Source organism: Calliphora vicina, chromosome 5 (genome assembly GCF_958450345.1).
Source record: "Calliphora vicina chromosome 5, idCalVici1.1, whole genome shotgun sequence".
NCBI lineage: Eukaryota > Metazoa > Arthropoda > Insecta > Diptera > Calliphoridae > Calliphora > Calliphora vicina.
The window spans coordinates 85,917,587-85,936,682 of record NC_088784.1 but is presented as its reverse complement, the minus strand read 5'-3'; the positions used below and the strand labels follow the sequence as shown (position 1 = coordinate 85,936,682).

The window sequence follows — 19,096 nt, the reverse complement described above, 5'->3', positions numbered from 1 at the left end:
TGAACACAGGTTTTTGGATAAAATCCCTAAGATTTGTGGAGGTCATCAAAATAGGTAATTGTTTGTGAGATGATTTCATTGTTGGAGTCAAATCTTGTTTCACCGAGCCAAGAAATAGTCACTCGGGGCTAAATCCAGGGAATAAGGCGGATAAGGGCTAATTTGTGGATTGCCTTGGAAACTGTACATTTATTCACCCTTGCAACTTTTATCTTGGCCAAATGCGGTAATTTTTCTTCAAATCCTCATTCAATCCACCCAATAAGTTGGCATAATATTCGCCATTGATTATTTTAACCTTTTGAAAGTAGCATCCTCGTGCATCCCATAACACGATCGGCTGACTTTATTGGCTGACAAACCTGCATTCTTTGGCGCCGATTAATCCGGGGGAACCTACAGTTTTGACTGCTGACTGTTTCGTATAATTGTTTCGGGTGAAGATACCTCAACTGAGCGTCCAAAACATTCGGTATCATCTGTGCTTGTATGGCCACAACGAAATTCAGTAAACCAATTTTTTACCATTGAAATCGATGGTGCAGAGTTCCCATAGTATATATTAAGCTTAGCCTTGATTGGAGTGATGTTTTTTTTTTTCTAAAAAACAATGCTTATTGAACACAAGAAAATCCCTTTTTTTCCTCAATTTCCTCAAACACAAACTAAAAACGATTTATGTAGCGAAAGAAAAAAATAAAAAATCTGTTAAAGATAATTTTTGAGAATAATTATTGTTGATTAAATATTACTAGATTTTGATGACCTAAGAATTTTTGGACTAATTCTGTTCAAGACATAAAAGTTTTCAAGTTCAGAATATATGATATGAAACTTTAATTTTTTTCTTAATTACTGAAATATATAGACATTAGGGTGGGTAAATTTGTTTGAGTCGCTTTTATTGATATGAAAGTTTATAAAAATCTATACCAATGTATAAAGGAAATTTAGTTCCTCACAAAACATAGTTCTAATTATTTAACCCCCAGTAACACGAAGGCTGGTTATGTGTTAACTAATAGTTATACTGACAGTTTTCATACAAAAATAATTTTAACTGACAGTATAACTATTAGTTAAGGCATAAGTAGGTTTCGTGTTAATGGGAGTAAATCGGATAAAATTTGTAAAAGTTATTTAACTTTTCATTAACACCTTTTTTAGTATTTTCTACCCCAGCGCACGATTTTAACAAGTAATGTCTCATTTTTGTCTACATAAAATTGTCTTTAAAACACTTTGCAAAAAGAAATAGGGTTTCATATAAAAAATTGTTATTTTGTAGCAGAGTGAAATCTTAAATGTTTATGTCTCTCGGTGGGAGCTAGGTTTTAATTTTAGACCCATACTTTCTTTTGGAAATTTTCTTAAAATTTCTTGTAGATTCCAATTTTGCTATACACCTGTCACGTTTTTTCTCACCCGAACAAATTGACCCACCCTAATAAACATATAACAAATTTCAGCTTCAACTACTTTTGAATAGAAGAGGAAAACTAATAAAGAACTAGTCACATGAGTGATAATTAGGACCACGATGGAAACTTTGATACGATCTTAATCTTTTTGATAATATTTCATATTTAAAAGTTCACTTGATATTGATACATTGAAACAGTTTTCAGTATTTTATTTAAATATACAAATTTATACATTTCCAATTATCCAGAATTTTCTGTACGATATAAGCATGTCCGTTCATGTCTTCTTAATATTATTTCTTATAATTCCGATATTTTAAAAACCTGTTTAAAAACCCCTTTTAGTGGTGTAAAAATAAAATATAAAATAAACCATAATTATAAATTAAAGCGTGCCCTTCTTTTATAATTTATTAAAAAAAAAATCGTGTAAACTGTAAATATTTCTTAGTTTTTTAAATGAAGAAGTAGTAGATAAATAAATTTCAACAATTTCTTAAGATAATTTTGATTAAAAAAATTAGTTTTACAAATTTTAAAGGTAAAATTCAAACAGATATTAAAAAGAATTTTAAAAATTGAGCTGTTAAAGGCATTTACCAAATATCACATAGGAAGAAATAGAAGAAAAATATCTTTGATTTTTTAAAAAAAATACAGGCTATATTTATGTTTTAAGCAAAGTCTCATACTTGATTTAAAAGTAGTTTTATAGAGAGGCAAACATTTTAATTTTAGAGGAAAAAAAATAAAGCATTTTTTCACTGATATTTAATTAAAGAAGTAAAAAACAAAGAACACTTAAAGAAAAACAAATAATTAATATGAAGAACAAAAAGTAAGTTACAAAATGTACCAAACAATTTTACGAAAACTTGTTATATAATAAAAAAAGAGAAGACAAAAACTAATTTAAAAAAAAAATATATTAAATCACTACTCTGTGTCTATTTTAGTTTCAATCTGTTCCGTTTTAATTGACTAAAATATACTAGTCAATGTCAAATTGACGTTTGTTTGTGTGTACATTAGGATGGGCCCTTCTATTGTATGGAACCGACAAAGGCTTCAATTTAATCAACTCAAAATACGAACCTACGATGCATAAATATAAAGGGTAAGACTGAGGTAAGATAAAAAAAATTCTGGAGACTCATCATTATCAGAAATACTTTGTAGAGTATGTTTCTAAATTCTGCCAAATCGGATAGTAAATGTTAGCGTTCCCACGACAATTTAATCTTCTAACGAAAAGCGATTGAATGTTGTAAAGTTGTTTAAATAATCAGCTATCATGAAAAACATGTGAAATTTGTGTTCCCATGAAATATCCATTTCTCTCGAAGGGAAATTTGCTGTCGTGATATTCCCCTAAAATTTTCATTCACAATAGTTGATTTTGATGGTAACAGCTGTTTATTGTTTACAAAATTCCATCTAAATATTTCACAACATGGGGAATTTTTTCATGTGAACAAAGTTTATGAACGAAAAATGGGAAAAGGGAACATATTTCAGGCGAAATATTGACTCGCTATAGGGGTGAATGCTTATTTGTATGTTTACTTCAAGTCATTATTTAATCCTCGTTTACCTATTAGTCTCAAATGTTATAGTTTCAGATATTAAGGAACAAAATAAGGCCCATCCAAAGCCAATATATTTTTTTTAAGGGCAGGTCTAATATACTTACTTGTACACTTGCTTATTTATGTGAGTGAGTATGAGACTTTCTAAACTCTTAGGAGTAATTAATACATACTATACATATAAACTACATACCAACTAAAACAATGTTGAACTTTTTTATTAACAACGTATGTGGCAATTTGAAAAACTGCACACAAAATGCAAGGACAGATAAAAAAAGAAACAAATTATGGCAACGAAAAAGGGAAAGGAAATGAAAGTTAACAACAAAGTAAACTCTAATAGAAAAAAGTTTTTATTTTATGCAATAGATACTGAGTAAATGTACAAATAGTTTTATGATCATTTGTGGTCCTTATATGGAAGAGCCTATGGTCAATTATGGATGGATCCGCACAAAATTGTGGTGAAATTTTGTGGATACCAATATAAATCAGATATTTATTAGAAAAAATTCCTTATTCGGGAGGAGATTCTGAGTCACCATGTTTGATGTAAAACATACGAGATGTCAAAGTTTATTTGCATTAGAAAAGGTCAGGTTTGTGTTCTTCGAAAAAGTTTAGGTCATCTTCTTTGATGTGCGTCTATTGAATAAATAAGAAGTCGGCACAAACAGAATATGCAACATTAGTAACTGTATTATTATGTTGCATAAAACGAATTAGCTGATTGTGTATGTGATGTACAATCGCCAACTGGTTTTTCTTTTGAACATATTTTACAGAATAGACGGATTTGGTTAATTATCGTTGTAAACAGAAAGAGAAAATCAACTGTTATTATACTTGGAAAAACCCAAAATCAACCTGCTGTAATAATAAAAGGACAAATATTGTATAATTTGCAACAAATTGTGTGATAGAAGGAATAATTACACGGTGCTACGATGGAAAAAAAACTTGGAAAACGACCCAGCATGGGTTATATATCTTGCAGAGTACATTACAAATTGTGTCTAAAAATTTCAGACACACCCTCAAATTCAGAAGTTATTCTCAAAACCATTTTCAGTGATGTTCGTCAACTTATTGACCTGTAACTCAGCCATTTTTTGTCCGACTTTAATTTTTTTAACGGGGTTGGAAAGAAAACTGATTACGCTTATAAATAGTTAACATCTTTTGATACATTTGTAAGTTATAAGTATTGTTTTTGTTAAGAATATCTAAAAGAAAAACTAAATTTATCATTTTTTTTGATTTTAGTCGCTTTTCATTGCTTATTTTGATATGAAAGCTTATAAAAATGTATACCAATATATAAAGGAAATTTAGTTCTTAACAAAACATGGTTTTAATTATACAAAAAAAAAAACTAAAAAAATTAAAAATTTTTTTGAACTTTTTTCGAAAAAGTTTAATAACATTTGCAAATATAAACCGATTTTAACCAGTAGTTTTAAAAAATAGGTTTTCATCGTTAGCTTAGTACGCAAACGTGCCAAGTCCCATTTTTTGAATTTTACAGGAGAGACAAAAAAAGTTCTATTTTTTTTGCTTTCAATATTCTTTAGATCTGTAAACGCAGTTCCCTCCTATGATCTGTTGGCTTTAAGTATCAGTTGAAAAAAATAAAATAATTGAAATGACTTTAGAAACGGAAGCCATTTTTAGAGACTTAGCTCTTTTGATTTTTATGATTTTGTGTTTTTTTGCTGAACTTAGCACATTTTCTTATAATAAATTTTAATTTCTCGTTTTATTATTTTACAAATTGGTTTTATTATTTTCTATTATTTAAATGCATAACAAAAAACAGTCTTACTTCATTGCTGTAAAAAAAATATCTCAAAATCTTAAATAAATTAGTTTTTTATTATTATTTCTTCAAAATTTATTTTTTTTATTTTAAAGTGAATTGTGTAACCATACTATAGTGATTACATCGAAAAATGTTAATCTTCAAAGTATTATAGCAAATAGTATTGAAAAAGTAGATTTAAATAGCATATTCACTGCTTTTTGCTGGACTTAGCATGTTTTCTTATTATTATTTTGTGGAGTTAGCATTTCTGCGTAGCACTGAAAAATAACAGTGCAACATTTTTTATTTCAAAATATGTATCTTATGTTTTACTATATTTCTGCATTAAAATCTTAATTTCAATCAAAAGTGGACTTGTTACGTTTGCGTACTTAGCTAACGTATTGTTGAATTTGAAAAATTACAAAAAAAAATAATAAATAAAGCGAATCTTTTTATAAAAACTTTTTTGGAATATACATTTTATGAAAGCTTAAGTCTTTGCCTATCCATAATAGTTTATGATTTTGAAATCGGTATAAAAATGTGTGAGTTAGAGGTACTAAAGTACTACGACCTACCCAAAAACAGTTTTTTCAAAATAATTCAAAATTTTGAGGGTGTTTAAAAATCTTTGCAAACGGTTTTAGTATGTTCTCACCTAGGCCTACAACCCCTATTAGGTCTCTTTTCAAGTTCTGACAAAAAGAGATATTTTGTAGCAGAGTGTTATGGTAAAGGAAAAGAAAAGTGTGAGCTTTATACCCGAAAGTAAACATAGGTAATAGCATTAAAAATGTTAAATTAGTTTAAGAGTTAATATTGTAGTTATTGAATTAAGATTGAAAAGTATGAGGAAACAATAAATAAATACAAAACTTTTGTTGAAATTATTTTACTTGAACTAATCCTTATTACAAGCGTGACGAAAAAAATGTCGCGCTACAAACATTTCAACATAACAACTCTCAATAAAAAACAAGTAAGAAAGTAAGGTCGGTCAAGCCCGACCATATAATACCCTACACTAAGTAATTGAGCAAAAACATTTTTCTTTTACAATTTCAATAATTTATATTCGTAAGTGATTTTCGAAAGCAGGCCTTATATGGGAGCTATGACCAATTAAGGACCGATCACCATGAAATTAGGTCATGTGATTAATGTCTATATGAAAGTTATTTCTGTTCAATTTTATGTGTATATCAATATTTTTAGGAGATTTATGCACGTTGAAGTGATTTTCGGAAGCGAATCTTATATCGGAACTACGACTAATTATGGACCGATCAGAATAAAATTTGGTGACATGAATTCCATATATGTATATAAAACTAATTTGGAGCAAAATTTGTGTAGATACTCATATAAATTAAACATTTATGACCGATAAAGTCCAATTTCGGGAAGACATTTGGTGAAATATTGGACCGATTTCCGCAAGTTTCTGTAGATTTCGTCCTTGGGCCGAAAAAGTTATAAATACCAAATTTTATCGATATATCTTCAAAACTGCGACCTGTACTTAGCGCACAAGGTTTAAATGGACAGCCAGACGGACGCACGCACGGACGGGCAGACATCGCTTAATCGACTCAGAAAGTTATTCTGAGCCGATCTGTATTTTAAGACGGGTGTTATTTTTGGGCGTAACAAACATCTGCACAAATCTAATATACCTTCTCCATTATGGTGGTGTAGGGTATAACTATGTTCCAAAACGCAGATTTTTTTAATTTTTTGTCGCGTTCGGAATCCCATGTTTATTGCTAATATATTGGAAACAACTAATAAATATAGTGCTACAAATATGTTATCGGAATAAGTAAATAAGAACAAAATTTTTTTTAGATTTTATTATTATTTTTTACATAAAATGCTTACGAAAGTCGCGTGCGGGATCGTGAAATTCCATATGTAATTGTAACTTTAGTTTAAAGTACAAAATGTTTCCTAATAGTTAATTTGAAAGGAGTGAAGGTAACTAATTCTTAAAGTAAAACAAGTAAGAGAGCTACTATATTCGGCTGTGCCGAATCTTATAAACCCTTCACCTAACTATACTTCAAAATAAAAATTTTAAATATTTTTAGGTAAACAACATTTTTTTTTCCAAAGTTGTTTTTTTAATTTTTTGGAAAAACATTTTTTAAATTTATTTTTTTTTTAAATTTTTTAAATTATTTTTATTTTTGTTGAAATTTTTTTTTTCGAATTGTTGTTTTAAATTTTAAAAAAAAATTTTGTTTTTTTAACAATATTTTTCCGATTTTCACCCATTGTAGGTCCAACTTACTATGGTCTTATATACGTCGTTGCAAAGGTCTTTGAAATATCTATCATTAGATATATCACTTAGTAATCCAGATATAGGTAAAAAATAGGTCGAAAATCGAGGTTGTCCTGGTTTTTTTCCTCATATCTCAGCCATTTGTGGACCGATTTTGCTGATTTTAAATAGAAAACTTCTCGAAAGTATGTCTGATTATTGAAGATTTGGATCCCGAAGAAATCTGGAGTTTTCAAAAGTTGATTTAAACAGACAGACGGACATGGGTTAATCGACTCCGCTATCTATAAGGATCCAGAATATATACTTTATAGGGTCGGAAATGAAAAATGTAGAAATTACAAACGGAATGACAAACTTATATATACCCTTCTCACGAAGGTGAAGGGTATAATACAAATTTAAAACAACTCTCCGAATTAGAAAGAAACACTGGATGACAATTGACTCTAATGAATAAATTAACCCAGATAATTTGGTTTATCTCTCCATTATGGATTGTGTAAAGTTGCCCACTGTCATATCCTTACATTACAAGTCAATGTAATTCAGTATTTCATAAAAATATATAAAGGGGTGAGCAAATTTGTGGTTATGAAGTAAATTGTCTGTCATATGGTGATATGCTAAGAATTTAGTTGTCATCCTTTGAAATTTATTTCGTTCCAAAGTGGGGGAACTTAACGATTGACTTGTGAGCAACGACTTTGTATAACTTCATTACATTTTAGCAGCTTTCACTCCTACTCAGGATCATTCAGATACCATGCTAACTGATTTTTTGTTGCCACAATTGACTAATGTTGACAACTGCTACACAGCCGACCAAATAATTCAGTTTCGTAATTTATCGACGTGATGATGTTGATTGGCCGTCTCGTTCTTGTGATTTAACGCCGCTGGGGTTATTAAAAAGACCAGGTTTACGTGACTAAATCACGAAAAACTTGTGATCTGAAAAATAGAATTCGGCGCTGCATTGACGAGATAAGCGAAGAATTTTTGCAAAATGTGGTTCAAAATTTAGTGAAAATAATGTATGTCTGTGGTCTTGCTAAAACATTTTCCTGACATATTATTTCATTGTTAGTAAAATTATTTCTGCTTTACATTGGCATCAATAATTTCGATTGATTATTTATAAGAAATCATTAAAATTTTCAGTGTTTAAGATTGATTAGGAGTCAATCTTAAGAATCCTCATAAATTTGTCAGAAATATTGATGAACTGTCTATTCTGTAATGAAGACTCTAAGAACTTTATCAATAAGTCATGGGTGTTTTGTCGATTTTTTGTAGGATGAACTAACTCAGCAGAGACATTTTCAGCCGAATTATGAATAAAAATTCCCCGCAGTTTCTTCCCATTTCCAATTTTTCCTATTCAAATTCAATGGGAAAAAACTCCCGGGGAATTTTTTATTCATAATTGGTCTGTATAAGTATACTGCACTCAAAATGTCAACTGTGAATTCAGTATGCCGTTTTTTTATTTAATAGTAATTTAATAGTTTTAAAATTATTTACATAATACAATATAAAATTAAAAAGCTAACATAAAAAAAACAAAATTAATTTAAAAAAAAATAAAGTTAAAATATTTAAAATTAAAGAATACTGAAATTATAAAACCCTGTTATGCATTTTGTTTGCAATAAACTGTTTTCTAATTTTGATGAGCATATTAAAATAATTTTAACATAAACTTTCTAATATTTAAATTAATTTAATTTAAACTAATTTCTACAGTTTTAAAGATAACTCTATGAAAATTTCTATCGTTTTCTAAATTACCACATCTAACCTAACTATATTCAGACTATATATACAACAAAGATGGCTGCGGTGAAAGTGGTCTTTTAAAGTGGTTCTTATTTTGCACTTTAACATATTTCGATGCTGCATGGTTCTGAGTCATACACCAAAAGCTGACAATTTTAGAAAAATCTGATATCGTTTAGAGGTTGTACTTTAAAGAAATAGAGCACTCTATAGAATGGCGTACCCCCTGTATCAACTGTTCATAGACTTCAAGAATGCCTTCGATACCATCAGACGAACTTTCATATGGAAAGCATTGAGTATGAAAGGAGTACCCCAGAAAATAATTCGAAGCATCAGAAATATCAGTCAACCATTTCATACTAACGCTGGAGTAAAACAAGGACCACCTCAACTGCTCACCATCGAGCTGGATAATATAATAAGCGATATATATAGGCAGTATAGTAACAACAAATGGTGGCGCAGAAACAGACGCAAGCAACAGGTTCAGCAGAGAAAGAGCGGCATTCGGGTAACTACATTCGGTATGAAGAAACTCGAAAATATCCAGACGAACGAAGCTCAGAAACAGAGGAATGCAACAGGCTCAACCGAGGGAGAACGGCCTTTGGGCGACTTTATTTAGTATGGAGAAACTTGCAAATATATAGACGAACCCAGCTCAGAATATTCAATGCATGTGTAAAGTCTACTCTGTTGTACGGAAGTGAAACCTGGCTAGTATCGGTATTAATAAAAAACAAGTAAGAGAGCTATATTCGGCTGTGCCGAATTTTATATACCCTTCACCAAAATATACTTTAAAATAAAAATTTTAAATATTTTTAGGTAAACAAAATTTAATTTTTTTTCCTATTGTTTTTTCGAAATTGTTTTTTTAATATTTTTTTTTTTTAAATTTAATAATTTTTTTTTTAGTTTTTAAATTTTTTTTTTTAATATTTAGTGAAAAAAAATTTTGGTGAAAAAAAAAAATTCGGGTTAAAAAATATATATACGTCGTTGCACAGGTGTTTGAAATATCTATCATTAGAATATCTATCCATATTGTCTATATTAATGATTTATTAATCCAGATATGAGTAAAAAATCGAGGTTGTCCTGGTTTTTTCCTTATATCTCAGCCATTTGTGGACCGATTTTCTCGATTTTAAATAGCAACCGAGCCGGAAGAATTTCGGAGATATTGATGTATCATTCGTTTGGGGGCTTCAGAAAGTTGATTTCAATAGACAGACAGACGGACATGGCTTAATCGACTCCGCTATCTATAAGGATTCAGAATATATATACTTTATAGGTTCGGAAAATTATATTGTGATAATTACAAACGGAATGAATAACAATTTTTGAGGCCAAGAAAGAATCAAGCCAAACTCTGTTCTGAAGTGAAGCGTATCGGCATCGGTCAAACAACAAGGCTGGTCTATAAGATGCATTAAACACATTGAAGACAGCAGGCTTCACGACTTCACGAACATAAATGCTGCTGGCTGAAGTTGCAGTCGTGCGGCAGCCGCTGAATTCTTTTAAAGACGACATCTTCAAAGTAAACACCTGATTTATAATTTAGTGAAGTCACTTTAATTTTTTACTTTAATAAAAAATAACCGTACAAAATTCCAAAGTAATTAAGATTTAAACAATTATTTTGAGTAAATATATATATGTGGTAATTATTTATGTACCTGTTATTAATTTATTTCAATATGGTTATCAGAAACTTCTCTTAATTAAGTAAAAAAAAAAATATTTTTTTTAAGCACTAATTTGATTTACATTTTTTATTATATTAGCAACACTATTTCTGTTTTGAAGTTGACAAAAATAGAAATTAGCCTAATTGGGCAGCAGCAGCAAACGAAGTCGTGTCGTCGTGAAGTTGTGCTGTTGTCATAATGGAATATTACGGTTTCATGTCTGACAGTATATTATATGTGTTTATCAGCCAATGCTCGCTTCGTTACATCTTCCCTGTGATGGCCTGATGTCAGCAGCTCATAACAGATATGACCCTTTAGATCCCACCAAATACAGAGCGATTCGGCTGGTTGGCCGGGATTCACATACGATCTTTTACGCATCGGATTATAGTAGTGAATCCATTTTTCATGGCAAGTAATGATTCGGTGCAATGTCTCTCTCGAATGGTACCCAATTTCCCTGCTTTTGGATGAATCCTTTTAAAATTACTGCTTGACTAATGATTTTGCAAGCTCTTGTTGCGTTTGCCAACAATCTTCATGGAGTAATGTCTCCAATTCTTGGTCTTCAAACTTTTTTGATTGGCCTGGGCGATCTTTGTCTGGCTTGTCAAGATCGCCACTTCTGAATCACACAAACTATCTCTCGCAAGCTGAAACCGATGGAACACATTCATTATAAGCTTTGGTGAGCAATCGGTGTACTTTAGCGGCACTTGTTTTCTAATTAAAGAGTAAAGCTATTGGAAATTTGAATTTTTTTTGAAAAAGTTGCTACCCGAAATTTTAAATAAAATGTAACACCTCTAAACGTTGTCCGATTTTGCTAAAATTTTCAGCATTTGGTTTTTAGATGACATACAATAATTTAAGACCTTGGGAGCATTGAAAATCTTTAAAGTACAAAATAAGGGCCAGCCTACTGTATAATTATGTAAATACGTCATACGTTTTTACGTTCATACGAAAAAATTCTATTTCTGCGCTAATTTAATTACATAAATATTTACGAAAAATGAGCAAAAAGTTAAAAATTAAATAAAGGTGATTAAATAAAAGTGTGTGAGTACAGGTGTATTTATATGTATGTTAATGTGTAGGGTTGGGTGTGTAGTGTATAGAGAAAGAGAGCGTGTTTGAGAGTTAAAGAATTTCAAAGATTTTTTTATTGTTTTGCGTACTAGTGGGTTTTCTTTTAGACCTTTTCTTAAGTTTTAATTTAATTTAATTGAATTTAATTAAATAGTTAAAGTTAGTAGTAAGTAGTATTGATTGGATTGTATTGTATTGTAAGTTAGTTTGTATTTAACTTGGACTCACCGATGGTCGCAAGCGCACACAGTGCTTTCCAAAAGCTGAAAATGGTCCCCATTTGTCTACAGGTGAATTACTCACATGTGTTGATTCCGTATTGGAAGTATCCTGAGTACGATATATGCCAATTGGTATTTCACAAGTGGTCGAGCATAATTTCTGATATAAACGGCCATATGTACGTATCCACATGTCATCCTTGGTAATGCGCATCTAAAATTAAGATGAATTTATGTAGATTAAAATAATATTTTCTTTTTGGGGTGGAATAACCTACCGATGTTAAAAATCCACTACCCGGCGCCTGATCTATTCCCAATAATAGTCTTACAAATGTGATGACATAGTCTTTGACAAATGCTTGATAGAGTAAGGTATCCAACATTGAGGCACTAAAGACGGCACCGGCAGCAAATGGCAAACGAAACATGTATGAGATATGAGAGCCGCGTTCCTTTTCACGCTAAAAGGAAGACCCCGAATAAAAGGAAGGAATAGCCATACGGATTTAGTTTGACAGTCGTTGAGATCAAAGACAACAAAATAATCACACTTACCTTTTCCATTTTACTTAAGTGTAAAGCGTATTTATCATGAGCTCTAAATTGCATAAAACGCATATTGGAACTCTGTGACAATTCTGTAATACTCTTAATGCTAGGAAAAAATCTATAGAAAGAGAAGACAAAATACACACAAACAATATATAAAGAGGTATATAGATCATATTATTTAAGGAATATCATATTATTTAAAGAGTTTTTGTATATTACTTGAACATTGTTTGAACGGCCACTATAGTATTACAATCTGCCAGTGAATCCTCTTCGGCTGAATTGGAGAGTTCTTTATTTACAACCACCACACTTTCGGCCAATGTTATGCCCGCTCTTAGCAAATCATCTAGACAATCTATTGAGCCCAACATCCAATAAACCTGTGAAAGATAAATGTTAAATTTATTACACCAAAATTTTAAGTTATTTTCATTTAAATTGGGCCAAATACTAGTATACAGCAGTGATCGGTACTCACAGCCACCAGGGGAACGCAAACATAATCGGTTATTAAACGGAAACCACATTCAATAGCTGGTCGGATTAGAACAGCGAAAGAAAGTGCACAACGTTATTCATTTGTAGGTTTTTTTCATTTGTTATCTTTTTCAAAGCTAGCGCATGATTGGTGTCCTACTGTCATGTTGTTTTTATTTAGTATTGACTAACAGTTCATCATGGATATACTCATGATGAACTCCCCTTTCACGGATGCTTCAGAGAGGGAAGCGACTAAGTCGCCCCTCTCAGTAGCTTCCCATATGCCTATAAGGTCCACCACACTTCGCCAACTCCGGCTCTGAAAGCAATCCCAAGCATAAAAACCCTGTTCGAAGGGCTGCTACTACCAGGCGTTCCACCTATCGCTTTATTGAGGCACTCGGCTATAAAAAAGGTCGAGGATCTCACAAAGGAGCAACAAGCTTCCCTCTCCTGGGCGAAAACTCCATCCGCTGAGTCACCAACAGCGCCTAAACGACAGCATTCAGAGGAGGATGCAATAGTCAAGAGCCACCAACTGGGACCTAAAAGGCCCAAAGCTGCACAAATATCCTTAGCAAAGTCCTTTAGCGAGATTGTCAAAGACAACCTTGTTAGGGCAGTTATCGATCGAAGTGCCATTGACGGATCCCAAACAAATTGGGATGTGGTAAAACAGAAATTGATAGGGGTGTTCTGGAAAGTTCTCAAATAGAACCCAGGTACTCCTCCGCAATGCGATGATGCTGGTTGGTATAAGTGTCACATTAAATTGATGCCTTGTGTAGATGAATGCTCAGCGTTGCTACGGCTATCGCATCATTGGGTGAATTATGGCCAGTATCTAGGCTTGAGGTGGTATCGGTGAGTGAAATTATTAGAGATATGAGATATTAGCCGAGCCATCTAGCTCGGAGGAGATCTTGAAGATTTTCCAGGGCTGTAACTCACAGTTTCCAACAAACGATTGGAAAGTTGTGAAGGTTACGGATACTGAGAGATCTTCTAGAAAGGCGATCATTGTCCTGAATAAGGACTCTTTGGGACCGATAAAGAAAACACAAGGGAAGGTCTGTTATGGATTTGGTTTGATCAACCTGCGTGTCTATCGATACCCCCTCAGATGATGTTAAACCCATGCTTTCGGAAGAATGCATGAAATGCAATGACGCCGTCGGTCCAACCGACACTGAAGATACTAACTCTGTCTCAGATCTGGTTGGTACCTTCTTTGAATGGATGGACGAGGCAGTAGACGAGGACGTCCTCCTGAACTCTGGCCAGGAGGTTACCAACGTCACCGTTGTTAAAATAGAGTATTTTGAGGGTGACACAAATCAACCCTCACCACTCTAAAGCAGCATCCGCTGTACTGCTTCTCCGAGTTGCTCAGAAAGGGGAATAGCTAGTCATGGTCCAGGAACCGTGGATCCATCAGAATCGTATCTCTACTACGCTAAAGGCGTAGGTAAAATTAGATCCTGTGTATTGCCTAAAAGCTCTTTGAATATCTTCATTCTGTCTGATTACAGCAATGAAGATACAGTAGCAGTCTCATGGGAAACTAATGAAGGCAGTTTGATGTGGTTGATATCCAGCTACATGGCGCACGATCACGGAGAGCATCTGCCAAACGATGCTGTCCGTAGTGTAGTGACAAAGGCGAATGAGTCCAGGATACCTTTGGTTATCTGTGCTAACGCCAACTCGCACTAAATTATTTGGGGGAGCAGCTACACCAACACAAGAGCTGAGAGTCTTTTCAGTTTCATATTTAGTAGTAGTTTGGAAGTATTATTATTATTTTTCAAAAAAAGTGAGGTACTAGACTTAACACTTGTGAGTGCTGAGCACTCACTGTCTCTAGTGAATGCTCCTTTTCAGATCAGCAATATATTGATTTCAATATTAATGTAACTTACATTAGTGTTTATACCGATTCTAAATAGACGGAAGACAAATTGGGAGATGCAACAGGGTATAGTCTCTCGGCCTTTACCCCACCCATTCACTATTGACAGTAGATAAGATATTGAGGTAGCTATTGATACACAGAGAAAACAGATTTGTGATAGCAACCGAATTTGTTGCCAATCGAATGATTCTACACAATTTTGAAATGGGTAACAAAATTTTGGTTGCTTCAATATAAATTCTTCTTTATCAACTAAATTTCTGTTGATGGAACCGAAAAATTCTATATGTGCAATCGAATCATTTGATTGTCAACAAATTCGGTTGCTATCACGAATCTGTTTTCTCTGTGTAGTATAGAAAATATTGAGGTCCCAACGGCTACTAATAAGTAAGTCGAACATTCGCAGAGGTAGGAATAAGTCTCCTTGGTGAAATCCTGAGATAGCACTCGCCAGAAGGATGTGTCGTAAATTATTCAACGAGGCAAAGTGACTGAGAAATTGGTCGGCATACAAATTATCATTGAACCACTTCAAAACCTTACGAGGAACGCAAAAAGGAAAGCCTGGAGAGACTTCTGTAGCCTCGTGTAAATTTCCTCTGAAACTAACCGATTACGTGAAATTCTATTCTAAATTACCAGAAAGGTGGAAAAAAGTCATAGCCAACAATGGCCAATACTTTGAATAAATTTATATTTATTCAAATGTTTAAGTCATTTAAATTATGTTTTCGCATCTAATAAACCATTAGTTAGCTACAATAATTTTACTCACCAGTGGAAAATATGATAAAGCATCCAAAAATGCCACATCCGGTCTGCGCTCCAATAACAATATAATTGGATTTAATGAGGTTTTCGAACGGAAATGGGCACGCAAAGGTATGATGAAATTATATATACCATTCGAGGCATAATCGGCAGCTAAAATGATTGTTTTATTTTGCCACTGGTATTCTTTGGCATTCCGGTAGCTACAATGTTCACAGACCTTTAAACAGTAAAAATATTAAATTTATTAAACCAATAAACTAAAATAAATGTTTGTAATAAAAAAGACACACAAGTGTCTATAAAAATAAGTTTTACTGTTTAATGCATGTTTGTTTTACTAACATCAGTTTATTTTAGTAAAATATTCTTTTAGTTTAGTTTTATTCAATTTTGTGATGTCCTGTCTCAAAACTTTCAAACACTTACACACAGATACAGTGACAAACATATATAAATAGGGGGAGAGTGGGGGATGTAAGGAATAACAAACATACCTGTGCTAACTGTAAACAGCATAACGGTTTCTTCTCCTTGAGTAAATAGCAGAGCGTGGGACTAACACCAATAAACGGCGACACGGGAGGAAATCCTTTAACGATGCTGTTTTAACATATGAATAAAGTTGAGGTTGGGCGACAGGCAACAAAACAGCGGGATAGAAAGAGAGAAAGAGAGAGAGAATGCAAACACAATGACAAAAAACATTTATTATGATATTAAGTTATTTTTTCATGTTGTTTTTTCTTTGTTTTTTTAAAAACATTAAACGATTTTTCATGGCTGTTATATATTTTTTTTTATTTAATAATAAAATTCTTTAATTTAAGGTATTATGTATTTTTGTACAATAATTTGGTATTTTAAATTTAATATAATAAAAATAGTATAACATTTCAACATAAAGAATAAGGAATTATTTTATATAAGTAAATAAAATGCTTAAAAATCAATAAAAAAAGCTAAAGAAAGCTATTTAAATTTGTTAGAAAATGTTTAATAAAGGAAATTTGTAAACATAAAAAACCAGGAATGTTGTTGGATGTGGAGTACTAGTGGTTTTGGGTATTTTTAAAAAATTCGTTTAAGAGTTAAAAAGAAATTGTGAGAATAATTCTAGGAAGTTTAAAAATTTTAATAATTTAGATATTTCCTAAGGTTTTTAAAGACGCCAGTGCTCAGTTATTCATCTTCAAACATTTCGAATAACAACGAAATTCATTTCGAAGGACATTTGCACGATATTGCAAATAAATGATACGTGATGAACCATCCTGTTATTATTAACAAAACCATTCCAATTCCATTCTATTTATACTAACTAAAATCCACAAATCTTAAACTATTTCGACGAACTGTGTTACTACAACAAATCACTATATCAACATTTTCTTTATTTGATCATGTATTTTAGTTTGATAAACTCGTACTAAACTATATAAAGTTTATTATTAAAAACTTTTAAATTCAATATTTTTTTTCCTATTTCTTCGCATATCCTATCATTTATTTGTATGCGTAACCGTATCGCATATTAAATTCCTTAAAATTTATGGTAAATCAATGTAAAAAAGTTACACAAATAGAGAGTAATAACAAAAATTGTATTAATAAATTGAATTTTATGCAAGTGTATCAATTTACAACCAACAACATTAACAACAATTGCATATTTTCCGGAGAACATGGAATGAAAGGATAAAAAAATAAACCAATCAAAATCATATAGTAGAGATTTAGCAGCGGCAGTAAATTTTCAATAAAATCATGGTTAAATATTCTAACAAATAAGAAATTAAAGCATTTAAAATTTAAGAGCCAGACTAAAGTTAAGAAATATGTAAATAAGGCAGAGAAGATATGAGGAGGTTTATAATTAAATCCAATTCTGCACATTAAAATCTATTCGTTTATGTAAAAAACTGGAAAATTATAACTATTGCGTTTGGTTATGGACCTCCTCATATATTCATTATAACTAATGTTAAACGAAAAAAGAGAAACAGAATTAAGTAATATAAATTCAGACAAATCATACCTAAGATCCTAGTATCAACACTTTGGAAAATTTACTCTATTGGTCAATTCGCAAGGTCTGTTATCAGTCATATTGTCATAATGTCTTAATATATCTCGACTCGGCAGCTCGGCTTAACCGACACTTAGGCATTCGGCGCAGGTCTCTGCTGGTTGGTTACGATAACACAATAAACACAGCATACAGAGTACTATTATTTTAGGACACTTTTAACTTGAAAAACAATAAAAACCATTGTGAAATATTAGGACATTATGACAATATGACATGATAAGAGACCTTGTGAATTGACCATATGTATATTTCTAACTACGTGAAACGTTAACCCTTTCACCACCGGATTTATAGGTAAACTTTTGAATATTTTGGATGTTTTATTAAATAACAAATAAGAGAGCTATATTTTAAAATAAAATTTTTAAATATTTTTAGGTAAACAAAATTTAAAATTTTTTTAAATTTATTTTAAAAAAGTTTTTAAACTTTTTTTATTTTTATTTTTTAATTTATAGAAAACATTTTTTTTTATTTTCGAAATTTTTTATTAATTTATTTTAAAAAAGTTTTTTCCATTTTTTTTTTTAATTTATTGAAAAAAAAAATTTATGACAAAACAATTTTTTGCTGAAAAAATCGGGTTTAAAAAATCTTTTTCCCGATTTTGACGCATTGTGGGTCTAACTTACTATAGGCTTATATACATCGTTGCAATGGACTTTGAAATATCCATATTGTCTATATTAATGACTTAGTAATCTAGATATAGATCAAAAATAGGCCAAAAATCGTGGATATAACGATCCAGAATGGACGATTTGTATGGACGACCAAAAAGTAAAAAATCGTATAGCAGAAACGCAATCTACGGAAAATTCTAATAAAGTTTCCTCAAGAAACCATAGGTCTAAAATCAAATCCTATCATCTTGCGCATTTCGTCTTTTATCCAATAAAAAAAAACTATTAAAAAAAATATATGTATTGAAATATCATTGGATAAAAAACGAAATGTGCAAGATTGGATTTGATTTTAGACCTATGGTATCTTGGCGAAAATTTCTTAGAATTTTCCGTAGAATGCGTTTCTGCTATACGATTTTTCGTGAACAAAATCGACAAGCCCTAATGTATATACTTTTTGGGGTGGCAAATGAAAAATGTTGAAACTACAAACGAAAAGACGTACTTATATATACCCTTGCCACTCATGGTGAAGAGTATAAAAATAATGAAGTATTTTGTATTTAGTAACAGATTTTTATAAAACTTCAGAGGTCTGAGGATGAAATTTTAGTCAAAATTAATTCTCTATTATATTTGGATATCAAATAAGCCAAAGCTTAAAAAAACTGTCTGGTTAAGCTATTAAAAAATAAACTTTTGACTTGGTCGTGAAGCTGGTCTATATAAAGGGTCTTTCA

General features: G+C 31.5%; 1 protein-coding gene across 2 annotated transcripts in view; it reads right to left on the bottom strand.

Annotated features, from left to right (window-relative positions):
- Positions 1-19,096, bottom strand: part of SLO2 (slowpoke 2) — a 232,739-nt gene that overhangs the window by 23,991 nt on the left and 189,652 nt on the right. For both annotated transcript variants that reach the window (XM_065513504.1, XM_065513503.1), the window contains exons 16-21: positions 16,136-16,241; positions 15,643-15,858; positions 12,686-12,849; positions 12,470-12,581; positions 12,190-12,375; positions 11,919-12,125 (exon numbers count right to left, since the gene is read on the bottom strand). In XM_065513504.1, coding sequence (XP_065369576.1) covers positions 11,919-12,125; positions 12,190-12,375; positions 12,470-12,581; positions 12,686-12,849; positions 15,643-15,858; positions 16,136-16,241 — 991 coding nt within the window. The remainder of the gene's footprint in view (positions 1-11,918; positions 12,126-12,189; positions 12,376-12,469; positions 12,582-12,685; positions 12,850-15,642; positions 15,859-16,135; positions 16,242-19,096) is intronic.